General features: G+C 43.3%; 1 protein-coding gene across 1 annotated transcript in view; it reads right to left on the bottom strand.

The window, feature by feature from the left end:
• ALK (ALK receptor tyrosine kinase) overlaps positions 1-14201 on the bottom strand; it is a 597092-nt gene that overhangs the window by 137352 nt on the left and 445539 nt on the right. Inside the window, exons 7-8 of the mRNA XM_083732114.1 lie at positions 2598-2729; positions 1384-1484 (exon numbers count right to left, since the gene is read on the bottom strand). Coding sequence (XP_083588240.1) covers positions 1384-1484; positions 2598-2729 — 233 coding nt within the window. The remainder of the gene's footprint in view (positions 1-1383; positions 1485-2597; positions 2730-14201) is intronic.

Below are 14201 nucleotides of genomic sequence, written 5' to 3' on the forward strand. Positions count from 1 at the left end.
GGCTGTCCCCTAACCTACGGTGCTCCTGTCCCTGTACAAATTAAAAAAGAAATCTTAAGGGGAGCTTTAAGTCTGGCACACATTGATCTATCATCTTTTCCCATTGGTCTAGGGATGAGTGAATGTGTCAATTTGGTTTCTCTCCATTTTTCACTTTTTCTAGCCTTAAGTTCAGTTCTTTACATTTCCATATTCATCTGTGTGTCTTTTTTAATAAAAAATCTTTATGAAAATTAATTAGCATTTTAATGTGAATTTTGCCCAATATACATATTTTTGCAAGCTTTCCCCCCAAAAAAATTCATTATTTGTGTTTTTTTTTTACTAATATATGCTTTTTTATGCATATTTTATCCTAGTACAAACATTTTTGTCAACATTACTTAGCTGGAAAACATTTCAGATTTCAGAAAACTGCAAATTTTGAAGTTGTGCTTCAGTTCATGTATTATTTGGGGAAGTGTGATTAGGTAGGTCTGCCTTTAAATGTGAACTGAACCCAATTCTTTCAACAAGTTTCTTACACAGGACTCTCCCACTTCAAACCCAGTTTTGAATGGCGCTTTTTGTGAGTCTTCTTTTTCTTTAGTCAATAACTCCAGTTCATCAGTGGAGGCGCTATTTCTCACAGCTGGTTTCAAACTCAGGGTCCCAAAGATCAGTTTCTAAAGGTGAGAGAAGAGTGGAGATAATGGGTCCTCCACTCTTTGCTTGATAAACACAATTGCTGTGTATTTCACTTGGTTCCTTGCATGTACACATTCACAAAGGAATTCACCATGCTGTCCACAGTAAACAGAAACATTGGTGAACATGTAGTAACGATTGTCTTTGCTACTTAAAGTACAGAGATGCTCTACACCACTGAAAGCAGCAGCCCTTGGAATGGAATACCCGACTTGTTTGGAGGTTCTAGCAGGGCAGCGCAGCTATCATATACCCTTGACCGAAGAACGGTACACTCCTTCTATCTGGGATGGTCATCCTCTTCCACCGAGCGCGCAACTTCAGGAGGGATGCACATGGAGTGGTGAGGGAGGAAGGGGACACCCGCCTAGCCAGCCAGATCAGCCGAATCAACCCTGGCGATCAATGGAGTGACAGATGTCGCAGCCAGATCACCCTCATTCTGTGTGCAGGTGTGGGTGTCTGCACATATGTGTGTTGTTGTATGCGATGTTTGGGAGGAAATAAGACAGTAAACAACAAATAACAAACTGGAATGGAATACCCGACACTGCCCGAGCCATTAGTATTTGTAGCTCATGTCATTCAAATAAAAGCGTGATGTGAAGGGCCTGATAATAGCCAGACATACATCTTTTTTGACAATCTAAGGTACTTGCACACTTTTCCAGTTTGCAGCTAAGCAAGTATACTTACCTCACAGGGTGAGTTTTTCATGGGAGCTGGAAAAACAGCACTAGTCACCACAACTGTTTCTGCAGCTGGCATCTCACTGGTGTTAAGCAAAAGTGCACATTCTGGGAGGGGGCAAAAGGAGGGGAGAGAAGAAGGAGAGGTAAATTTGTTACTACTTTGATGGAACATTTGTGCAGCAGAACAGACTATTTGGTTGTGGGTGGGTGTGCACACACAGACATGCAAATGTCAGTTAGACCCTTATTATAGAGGGATAAGACTGCTGAAGTCATTTTTCAGTATTCTTTGGATGTAGTAATGCAGTTTCATATACCCCAGGGCCTCACCTTCAGAATTATACGCAAGCGCCCTGCCAGCTTCTCTCACAAACAATGTTTATCTCTGACTTGGGATTTGTTTTCTTCATTTGCTCCGAATCAAAATGCATCCAACTTTAAAAAAAAAATTGATTTTGAGTGAACCTCTGCCGTTATGAAATATGCAAAAGTAATATTTCACTGAAGCTTGAGGCTGAAGGTCACTTCTACCATCATCACGGCAACATGAAGAGAACTCCAAAAGAAGGGAAATCTTGGCACTGTGAATTGCTCAGGGCCAGCCTGACACATTTTGCTGCCTGAGGTGAAAGACAAGATGCCTCCCGTCCTCCTGCATTCCATCTGCTGGAGCTGACTGGACGGGCAATTCAGTCTTACTTCAATCCTGGTGATGGGGCTAGTGCCTTGCCACCACTTCCTGCCGTCAACATCTGCCATGTCAGAAAGCCACCTAACTCTCCCTAATGGCAGGATATTGGAAATAAATAAACCTTGGAAATTTTATTCTCTTTTCAATGACCTAAGACAGTGGTTCCCGATTAGCTAAGAACTACGGACCCCCAGTTTTTCAAAAGCCAAGCCATGGACCCCCGACTTTATATCTCTATGCAGTGCTATTTTTCTAGAAAAAGAGGTGCCAGAACTCACCATGGACTCACCCTTGCTCTCTTATAATGACAATAGCACCCACCTGAGAGGTGCCACAACTTGGTTCCGGTGAGTTCTGTCTGAAAAAAAGCACTGTCTCTATAGAAGTTTTTGTTTTGTGAATGGTGCCACAGGTGGGTTATGTGGACCTCCTGTGGTCCGTGGACCACTGATTAGGAACCACTGGCCTAAGACAATTAAATTAGGTCTATCCCCTAACCCCTGTAGTTTGGTACAACTCTGACATACCTTTCAAACAAAAATGGCTATGTTGTGGATTTCCAATATGCCACAGATGGGCCTCTTGGGAAGTTGATGAACTTTGAGTCCAGCCACAGTCTTCATCTTCAAAGGAGCAGTAGAAGCCAGAGGGAAGTTTTTCTGCAAGGAAAATTGCGGGAGACAAAGATCTGACCAGCAATTCCTGAGCACAGAATAAAGGGAAGTGTTTCTATGGTTCTTCTTGGGTGAGCAGATTGTTCCTTCACAGTGCTGCACCAGCAATGATATATGGTGCTTTTCCCAAGGACTCCAAGAGGTTCAACAGCCATTACTTAGATTACCCTGCAAGGTAGGGTAATGCTATTGTTATCTATAGGTTATAGATGGAATCAGGGCTCAGGTTGAGAGATAGTGACATTCTCTGAATTTTGCAGTGCAGTGCTCCAGCCAAGTGGACAAAAATTCATATACCATGGTAAAATATGCACCAAATGTATATTTCACATCCAAATTTACATTATGTTAGGAAAAATCACTTTCCAAAAATAAATTAGGGAAAAATGTGTGCATTACCAAAAAATAAATAAGAAAAAATCATGCTACAATGCTGATTAATTTTTATAATTATAAAAACCCACAAATTTCTGCAGAAATGCGGAGAACTGAATTCAGGTTTGGGAAAATGAGAAACTGAGAGAATGGACAGTGACAGATCCATCTATCTTTGTACGTAAAGTTCCCTGCTACTGTGTGTGTTGAAATTAATACGGAGCAATTCCTGATATCGACAGCACTTCTTGATTACGTGCCATCACTCTATGGGGGAATTTTTACACATTTAATGTATTTTACATACTTCAAGGTGGAATTGAATGTAAAATATGTAAAATGTACATAAAATATATTGAATACTTAAAATTCCCCAGGATAGTGACAGCACATCACCATGATCCACAGCACCCAGTGGGACTTGCAACATTAATTACAACACGCTTAATGGCACTTGTAGGAATCTGGAAGTACTTTTAAAAACAGCAGCAACAACAACAAAAAATCTAAAATAGTTACTGGAAACATGGTGAATGCTCAGCCAAGCTTATACTGTGAGTTTCTGTAAATAACAAGGGAAATTATGAGCTCAAACACAGTCAGTTCGTGCACCCCTAGTTTATTTCAGGTGATGTAGATTGCATATGAGAGCAGCTTCATCCACCTGGCCAAACAAGACTGCTTCTGTACCAGTCATGAAAGCCAGATTAGAATGCATATATGACCATTTATTTATCATTTCTCTATCCTGAACAATCAGTTTACTTTTAAGAAGAATTTTCAGCTTCCCATAAATATTTAATGTACCTAGCACACGCATAAACATATTTTTTTCCTTTAAAGGGATGTCATTGTATCAATAACTGAGAGTAACTTGCAGTACAATGATATTCCATGTGAAATAGAAAACTGACATACATAATTTTATTTTTGGAGGCTGAATTCATTTTCACAATCAGCATATTCTTAGTGCATTTAAGATCTTTTGCCCAGTTCTTGTTCCTCATTCTTGGTTTTCAATCTGTATATATTCTGATACAGGTTTTATTCCATTTCAGATTCTATGCTTATGTTTTATTACAATTTTAGGTTTGGCTTCATTTTCCTTGTTTTGGTGTAAATCATCCAGAGAATGTTTGTTACTTGAGTGGTATATAAACAAACACATATGAGGGTAACAAAGATGAGACCTTATCCAGTCGAGTCAACCATTTGCTATGGGTGCAAGCGCTTGATAAAGGCCCTGTCTACATAGACACCTTTATTCACTGCAATGCAGCCAGTGGTCCATATTGAAGTAAGTTTATATATGTAGATAGGCCCTATCCATTGACATGAATGGCAGAGATGGGTGGACCTGTCGATTTCAGTTTCTCTCAATTTCTCATTTTTCTAGTCAACTAAAGTTCTTCACATTTCCACATAAGTTTGCCATAAAAAAAGTTTTTTAAAATGTGCCATCAACAGGATTTTTGTGTGGTTTTTTTTCTTAAGCACATACATTTGGTTCCAGTTACAGATAGGTAGCCGTGTTGGTCTGCCATAGTCAAAACAAAAAAAATTCCTTCCAGTAGCACCTTAAAGACCAACTAAGTCAGTTCTTGGTATGAGCTTTCGTGTGCATGCACACTTCTTCAGATACCTGTGCATTGGTATCTGAAGAAGTGTGCATGCACACGAAAGCTCATACCAAGAACTGACTTAGTTGGTCTTTAAGGTGCTACTGGAAGGATTTTTTTTTTGTTTTGACATACATTTGGGTATGCTATGTTGCCTAATATACTTTTAGGTAAAGGTAAAGGACGCCTGGACGGTTAAGTCTAGTCAAAGGTGACTCTGGGGTTGCAACGCTCATCTTGCTTTCAGGCCGAGGGAGCGGGTATTTGTCCACAGACAGCTTTCTGGGTCATGTGGGCCATGTGGCCAGCATGACTAAACAGCTTCTGGTGGTGGTGTAGCCTCTTGGGCTTGCTGATCAGAAGGTTGGCAGTTTGAATCCCCACGATGGAGTGAGCTCTCATTGCTCTGTCCCAGCTCCTGCCAACCTAGCAGTTCAAATAGGTACCACTGTGGTGGGAAGGTAAACAGTGTTTCTGTGTGCTCTGGTTTCCATCACAGTGCCCCATTGCACCAGAAGCGGTTTAGTCATGCTGGCCAAATGACCCGGAAAGCTGTCTGTGAACAAATGCCCACCGCAACCCCATAGTTGCCTTTGACTGGATTTAACCATCCAGGGGTCCTTTACCTTTACCTTTTTAATATACTTTTATTACTTCAAAATAATTACCCCAAATATAATGCATTTTTGCATGTTATTTGCACTAAAAAGTGGATTTTATGCATGCTTTGCCCCTGTATGTGCATTTCTCTACACATCACTTCGCTGGAGAACTGCTTTGCAAAATTTGGAGACATGCACATCTTGAAAGATGGCTTTGTTTCGGTCCGTATATTGTTTCAGGAAGTGTCAGTTATGTAGGTGTCAGGGAACTGCCATCAGGGCCGGAGGGAGAGAGTGGGCTCCAGAGGGATTCCAGAGAGCGTCCCGGGATCGGGAGAGGCAGCTCATCTTCTGAGGAAGGGAATCAGCGTAGCACCAGTGGAGAAGGGGGGCAGATGGGGGAATCGGCGAGGCGGTCCCATGACTCCTTGCCGGGGACCAGCGGGGAGAGTAAGTGTCCTCCACTGCCCACACCCTCCTTGCGCAGAAGGCTTCCGCGCAGGGAGAGTAGGTGGCGACTAGGCATCAAAGAGCTTCTTTGCTGGAAGAAGTTCAAGAAACGCCCACTGACGGATTCTGCCAGCGATTGAGACAGCCACGGGTGAGTGGCTGTGAGACAGCCACGGGTGAGTGAGAAAGGGTTCACTCAGGCAACCCAGCCAGGTGTGGCACCGGTTTACGCACGAGCAACCCCTAGAACCACTACAGTAGGTTTACCTTTACATGTGAACTGAACTGAATTTCTTCCCCCACCCTTAATGAATGAGCCACTCACATAGTAAGGCAGCCATCACCAAACCATTGTCATCCAGTGGCTTTGGGCTGCAACTGTCACCAGCCCCATCCAGCATTGTGGAGAGCGCCAGCCTGTCAAATACTTCAGTAGGACCTCCCAGTTTGCACACACAGGGCTGTGAATCAGAGCGGCTGCATTCATCGCTGCTACTGCATAGCCTTGTACTTTTATTCTTTCTTTTGTAGAGACTCTGTTACTTCTAAAATTCTGCTTTGGTAAGAATCATGTGACACATTCAACCTTTTTTTTAGACCTGGAGGTATTTCTTTTTTTTAAAAAAAATCAATGTGTTTTAGTGCTTGCAATTTTGAAACTCATATTTATTCAATTACTGTCTTGTCATATTAAGAAAGCTTCTATGCAGAAAGTAATATGGATTTTTTTAAGACATTGGATTCCTCGCTAAATCAATATTAAGTCTAATATACTCATGCTCAAAGTGTTAGAGAGGTTTGTGGCTCTGCAAAACTCCTCTCTTCTTTTTTACACTGTTTCCTCTCATTCTTGCCATAGTCCTGTTAAATGAACATTTTATTGTAGCCTGAACTATTCTTAAAGCGGACCATTTGGATCCCTTCCAGTCGGGATTCAGGCCTCATCATGGGACTGAAACTGCCTTGGTCGCACTGGTTGATGATCTCCGGCGGGCTAGGGACAAAGTGAGAGCTGTTTCCTAGTTCTGCTGGATCTCTCAGCGGCGTTTGATACCATCGACCATAACATCCTTCTGGACCGTCTTGAGGGGCTGGGAGCTGGGGGCACTGTCATACAGTGGTTCCGCTCCTTCCTCCTGGGCCGTGTTCAGAAAGTTGTGGGGGGGATGAGTGTTCAGACCCCTGGGCTCTCACCTGTGGGGTGCCTCAGGGTTCTGTCCTCTCCCCCATGCTTTTCAACATTTACATGCAGCCGCTGGGAGAGATCATCAGGAGGTTTGGGCTGGGTGTTCATCAGTATGCGGATGATACCCAGCTCTACCTCTCTTTTAAATCAGAACCAGTGAAGGTGGTGAAGGTCCTGTGTGAGTGTCTGGAGGTGGTTGGAGGATGGATGGTGGCTAACAGATTGAGGTTGAATCCTGACAAGACAGAAGTACTGTTTTGGGGGGACAGGAGGCGGGCAGGTGTGGAGGATTCCCTGGTCCTGAATGGGGTAACTGTACCCCTGAAGGACCAGGTGCGCAGCCTGGGAGTCATTTTGGACTCACAGCTGTCCATGGAGGCACAGGTCAAATCTGTGTCCAGGGCAGCTGTTTACCAGCTCCATCTGGTACGTAGGCTGAGACCCTATCTGCCTGCGGACTGTCTCGCCAGAGTGGTGCATGCTCTGGTTATCTCCCACTTGGACTACTGCAATGCACTCTACGTGGGGCTACCTTTGAAGGTGACTCGGAAACTACAACTAATCCAGAATGCGGCAGCTAGACTGGTGACTGGGGGCGGCCGCCGAGACCATATAACACTGGTCTTGAAAGACCTACATTGGCTCCCAGTACGTTTCCAAGCACAATTCAAAGTGTTGGTGCTGACCTTTAAAGCCCTAAACGGCCTCGGTCCAGTATACCTGAAGGAGCGTCTCCACCCCCATCGTTCTGCCCAGACGCTGAGGTCCAGCGCCAAGGGCCTTCTGGTGGTTCCCTCATTGCGAGAAGCAAAGCTACAAGGAACCAGGCAGAGGGCCTTCTCAGTAGTGGCACCCGCCCTCTGGAACGCCCTTCCAGCAGATGTCAAAGCAATAAACAACTACCTGACATTCAGAAGACATCTTAAGGCAGCCCTGTTCAGGGAAGTTTTTAACGTGTGATATTTTACTGTATTTTTGGTTTCTATGGAAGCCGCCCAGAGTGGCTGGGGAGGCCCAGCCAGATGGGCGGGGTATAAATAATAAATTATTATTATTATTATTAAAGCTCAGAGTGGGAAACAAGATTTTTTTATGTTGCTGTTGTTAATTTGTTTAACATGAAAACATTTACCTTTTTAACAAGTGCCCAATGTCACTTAAAATATAAAACAATAAAATTAACCAACTATAGTACTAATTGTTTGTTTGTTTGTTTGGTTGGTTGGTTGGTTGCTTGCTGCTGTTCCCATTTTCACCTTTGCAGACAATGAGATGGAAATGACAGTACTAAATAAAATTCATGAGTGGCGATGAACTGATTTGCTTACACCAGAGGCTACCTATATATTTGCCTATCCATCTACCCTAACATTCAAGTCGTCTGCCCCTGAAGTTTTGCTGAGCATTCCTTCTCCTCAGTCCAGACAGCCATCTGAACTCAGCTGCACACAGGGATCTCTTGCACAACAATTCCAACGGGGGGGGGGGGGAGAGTTATTGTGCATGCACAAACAGAAGTGTGTACAAATCAGCTATGGTAACAGAAATGAATGGAGAAAGCAATCAGGCCAGACACCTCCATGAGCACATCAGAGCAATTGTGCATGGAGGGAACTTTCAAATTAGGGCAGATGTGGTTTTGTTGCTAGATACAGTACTTGCAGGCTTATTCTTCTAAAATAAAGAGTTCACATTCCTTCTCCACTCTACTCCATTCAGAGAAAACAAGGGCAATGAAAAGCCACTACTCAATGATGTGAACTCTCAATGGCAATGAAGTGCCACATCATCACCACACTAGGTAGGTGATCTCTTGTTGACTTGAGATTATTTAGTAGAAAGAAGACATGGCTTTAAATGATCTCAAGCAGCTCATTTTGAGGTTCACCAACCACCCCTCTTCTGCCAAATGGTTTGCCTGCAAAATTTTTGCATAGTTCTAGAAAAGTATTTTATTATAAAGTTCTTCCATGTTGTCCCTTTATAGAAATAAAATGGCACATTCATTCAACTTCCATTGGGATTTTGAACTCCGAAACACAGAAGAGTCCGTCCCCACCTTGTGATTATTTTTACTTCCCCTCCTCAGGCTAAGTTCTGAATAAAATGTCACAAGTAAGTATACCCAGAATTCTCCTTGAAACAGCTCAGCATGCAGTCCAGCTGAATTCACTTTAGTGCCTGCTATACAGTATACAGAATGGTGTAAACAAGCCAGAGCAGTCAGAAGGAGACATCTAAACATCAAACACTGCCTAGGGCCTGGGAGGTGGGGAAGCGGCAGGAAAGCTTATTGTGGAGCGAGAAATAGTGATGTATAAAAAGAGCAATTGCTAGCCCTGTGTACCACTTTCTTCTGTCATAAATATGTCTTTATAAACCTCTGGCTGTCTTGTACTATGAATGCACAGACTTCTTCACTTATTGTAATGCCTCCTACATGTGGCAAACCAATGACAGCTATTTATTGCAATTCCGCTGCAAGCTTTGTAGTTTCTAGCTCATGTGTCAGATTACAATGTCCGGATTCTTTTTTTTTTGGTTTGCACAGATTAGACTCTTATTAGCACAATCCTGATTAGCAAAGGCCTTGCACAGAGCTCACAAAAACACTTTCTCTGGTTATCATTTACATGTCTTGGTATTTTCCCATGTGCATTAAATATCAGATGCATGAAAGAACCACCATGGCTCCATTGCTACAGACCATGACCTTATTCTGTTGAGAATTTGAGGATAATTCAGGCAATAGAGAGAGTTTTGAAAAGTGGAGATATACAGGACCAATCTTGACGCCCATAGACCACTTAAGGAACAATTGAGCACTGGGATGATATTCTGAAATATGACTCTGAATTTTCATATAAACTAAGACTATAAATATTATAGTGATGACCATAACACCAAGGTTAGTTGCTAATTATGTTTGCCATTCCAGCAATGAGCATAATTTTGGATGAATCATTTCTAATGTGGCTTTTACCTTTTTTTTTTTTTTGCTTCATTTATGGATTTCTTTTGGTCATCTGTGGATTTGTATCCAATTGATTGCAACATTCATATTTGCTGCACGTAATGTATCTACAAACTCCAAGTCACATTCCTTCACCTTCCTCTATAAATCACATAAGTAGCTAAGTCAAAGCTGCTAAAAGATCCTCAGAAAGTTCATATCCTGCAGTATCTTTTAGGAATGAAATAAATCCCCCACACATTTGGGTAGAACCACTAAAAGTGAATAAAACTTGATAGATTTGCCCCATGCCCCCAGAAGGTTAAGTGGTCCTCCTTATTATACATCTTCTCAGAACCAGCCAACCAATGATGTGAGCTGAGGCAGCTGCTTCTGGCAGCACTTGAGAGAAGAGCCACCAAGGATGAAGAAGAAGCTGCTTCCTGCTGCTGCTTTGCATGGCAGGGTTGCCATAGCTACTGTGTATGGCAGCAGTGGCAGCGGCTTCTCTTCCTCTTCTTCCAGGTACCACCTCTCACTGGGCAGTCTGGGCGAATAGGCATGCTGCTTTCATAGTCTATGTACTAGAGCAGAAAACCTATTCACTGTGTGCCCAGAAAGCAGCAAGGGACTGCCTCACTGCTGGCATCCCTTCACACAGTGACTATGAGGACTCTGCCTTGTAAGGCAGCAGTGGGGCAGAGGCTTCCCCTTCCACCTTTTCACCCTCCTTCTCCTTCCTTGCTCACTCATTTCCTTTCTAACTTGCCCTCCCTCTATGAGGTGGCAAAAGGTAAAGGTAAAGGGACCCCTGACCATTAGGTCCAGTCATGACCGACTCTGGGGTTGCGGCGCTCATCTCGCTTTATTGGCCGAGGGACCCGGCGTACAGCTTCCAGGTCATGTGGCCAGCATGACAAAGCCGCTTCTGGCGAACCAGAGCAGCGCACGAAAATGCCGTTTACCTTCCCGCTGGAGCGGTACCTATTTATCTACTTGCACTTTGACGTGCTTTCGAACTGCTAGGTTGGCAGGAGCAGGGGCCGAGCAATGGGAGCTCACCCCATTGCGGGGATTTGAACCACCGACCTTCTGATCGGCAAGTCCTAGGCTCTGTGGTTTAACTCACAGCACCACCCACGTCCCTCTATGTGGTGGTACACACACTTAATTACTTATAACTGATACAATGCAATACCCATTCAGGGGGCGCGAACTTAAAATATTGGGGGGGGGGTGGCAGGTAAGCCACACCCTGCATAATCAATCACAAGACATGGTGTATGCACACCATTTGAATGGCAATGCCCATCAACTTGGGGGGGGGTAGGTACCCTCAAATATTTTAGGGGGAGCCTGAAGGGGCCTCAGCCCCTAGGAGTTGGCTTCTATGTTCAGAGGCTATATATGAAGTTGTGAACTAGTCTTAGACAAATTTCACACTCTGGCTAAAGATGGGAACTGTCTGTCGACACTATGGGAGGTACCCTGGCTTGAAGCCTGTAGTTTTGCTGTGTGTGTTGGTGATGATGAAGTGGATTTCTGACACACTCTTCACCATAAGGTCTGGCCGCAGATTACAACAACAAAACCGGCATAATTTAAAACAAAACCAATCAACCATGCACAACAATCAGCAGGTTAATTTACAGCTTTGTGGCATGTCACAAAACTTACTTTTCAGCTGTCAAAGGCCAGAGTAAAGATGCAGATGAATAATGATGATGTTAGGCACAGTTCTGCAGGGAGGGAGTTCCACAGTTTTAAGGCTACCACAGAGGAAGCTCTCTCCCATGTGATTACTCAAACTTCTAAGGGTGATGGTGATGATCATTGTGCAGGCCTCTGCACTTTTAAGGTTGGAGAGCAGAAGTCTCGAGATATGAAAGAAAACCCCAAGTCTCAAAATATCACCCTGCCCATATTCTAGGCTGTTCTTGTCCCTCTGGGCAAGGTACTGGTCTCAAATTTCCTCCACCCAGTAGAGTTTTCTCACAGATGTGTTTTCAGGCGCATTAGTGACACATTTTGAGAAAGTGGGGGAATACAGCCAGCCAATCATGAAATTGCTGCAGGAGAAAGAATACCTGCTTTGCACATTATATCCAGCAGCACTTTGAGTAATCCAGAAATGACTGTGCAGATAAGTCCTCAATTTGCAGAAAACTTTTTGTATTTATGTGGAGGAAGAACACTGCACTATTACAGAAATGTTATATTGCTATTTCCTTTGTGGGTAGTTTTGTGCTGGTTCGCATCTACCAGCAAAGTTCAAATGAATCAGCCTTTTTCATCATAAAATGGCCTCCACAGAACTGTCAGGAGAACATTGCAGTCACCTGCTCGTGTTTCATCTAAAACTCACACTACTCATTTCCTGTCTCAACAAGAGGATACGGCAGGAAAACTCATTCCCTAAATCTCATTCTGCACACTTCTGCCTCCCACACACAGTGAGTGAAGCTTGAATCACCATGTTTGATGGTGTTTCAGCTGCGCAATTCATGTTTGCTGTGCCGATTCATGTTATAACCTGGGCATGTCTATCCTTCTTTCCATTCCCTTTTTGTCACAGTAACTTTTCCAGATGTCAGAGTGCTCCCATTTGCAACCCTTGGACAAACTCTTAATTGACAAAAGCCTACTTTTATGAAATGCCACCTCTTTGCCTCTTTGCACAGGCTGTCCATGTACAGCTCTGATATCATCCCCTCCAACATTTCTCTGATGAAAATAGGGATATCCTATTCAGTTATTATTATTATTATTATTATTATTATTATTATTATTATTATTATTATTATTAATACGCTGCTCATCTGACTGGGGTGCCTCAGCCACTCTGGGTAGCTTCCAGCATATATAAAACATTAAACATTAAAAACCTTCCCTATACAGGGCTGCCTTCCAATGTGTTCTAGAGGTTGTAGAGCTACTTATCTCCTTGGCTTGGTGGTCACATAACTCCATACCCTCCAACTATTCTCTGATGAAAATGGGACGTCCTAAGGAAAAGTGGGACATTCTGGGATCAAATCAGAAACTAGGACAGCTTCTGTTAATATGGGACTGTCCCTGAAAAACTGGGACACTTGGAGGGTCTTTTACATGTCCTTGAAACTTCCCCCTCTTATTCATCATGAGCTTGATTGCTTTGTGTCCCCACCCCAAAGTGACTGATTTGCCTCTCATTTTACACCTACTATCTATATGTTGCACTTTAGCACCAGAAATTATAGGTATGCACTGGAGTTCTGAGTACTTCCTGAGTTACGAGGCAAACGGTGTTATTTGGCTTTTACATTCCAGAGTCAGATTCGGTTTTTTATTTGTTTTATTTATTAAATGTATACACCACCTTTCATCTGAGGATCACAGGGCGGTTTACGGTATAACAGTAGAGATTGTATTATTGATGAGGTGTCTCAGGTAAGATCAGGAGTTTCCAAGTCACTCTGTAGATTCGAGTTCCCCCAAAATATTGCTGTTTTACCCTATTTGTTTATTTATTCATTCATGTATTTCTGAAGCAAAACTAAGCCGACTAGGGAAACAGCATGAGCAAAAGGGTGGAGAGGCATATGCCTTGTCAGGGTGGATTCTTTCAGTGTGACAGGCAGGTCTAGGCTTTAATCACAGTGAATTATTTTCTCAGTGGACTCCAATTCCTGTACATATTGTTAAAGCATATTTCTGCAGTTCCATGCTGGGGTTCCCCCCCGCCCCCACCATTACTCTTCCCCTTTGCAAGTTGAAGGAGAGATCTGACTCTCTCCCAGGGAGAAGAGGCAGTATCACAAAACAACAACAACAACAACAACTGGTTGCAGCAGCCTGTTCCCATCAGCAACCTTTGAGGTAACAAGATCTGAGTCGGGAGGCTGACATAGACCTCATTGTTTCCTGGGGATCCATGTTATCCTCCACCCCATGATTCCTGTTATACCCACCCCAAAATGTTGAACTTTGCCCATATGGAAGAACCATTCACACCTGACAGGCTTCATCCCTTCAGAAAGAAGATTCCACCTAAACATTAGGAAGAACTTCCTGACAGTAAGAGCTGTTCGACAGTGGAATTTGCTGCCAAGGAGTGTGGTGGAGTCTCCTTCTTTGGAGGTCTTTAAGCAGAGGCTTGACAACCATATGTCAGGAGTACTCTGATGGTGTTTCCTGCTTGGCAGGGAGTTGGACTCGATGGCCCTTGTGGTCTCTTCCAACTCTATGTTCTATGATTCTATGCCTGCAAATTGCATCTAAGCCTGCAGAAAG

The sequence above is a fragment of the Podarcis gaigeae genome (assembly GCF_964106915.1).
Source record: "Podarcis gaigeae genome assembly, chromosome: 3".
Taxonomy (NCBI): Eukaryota; Metazoa; Chordata; class Lepidosauria; order Squamata; family Lacertidae; genus Podarcis; species Podarcis gaigeae.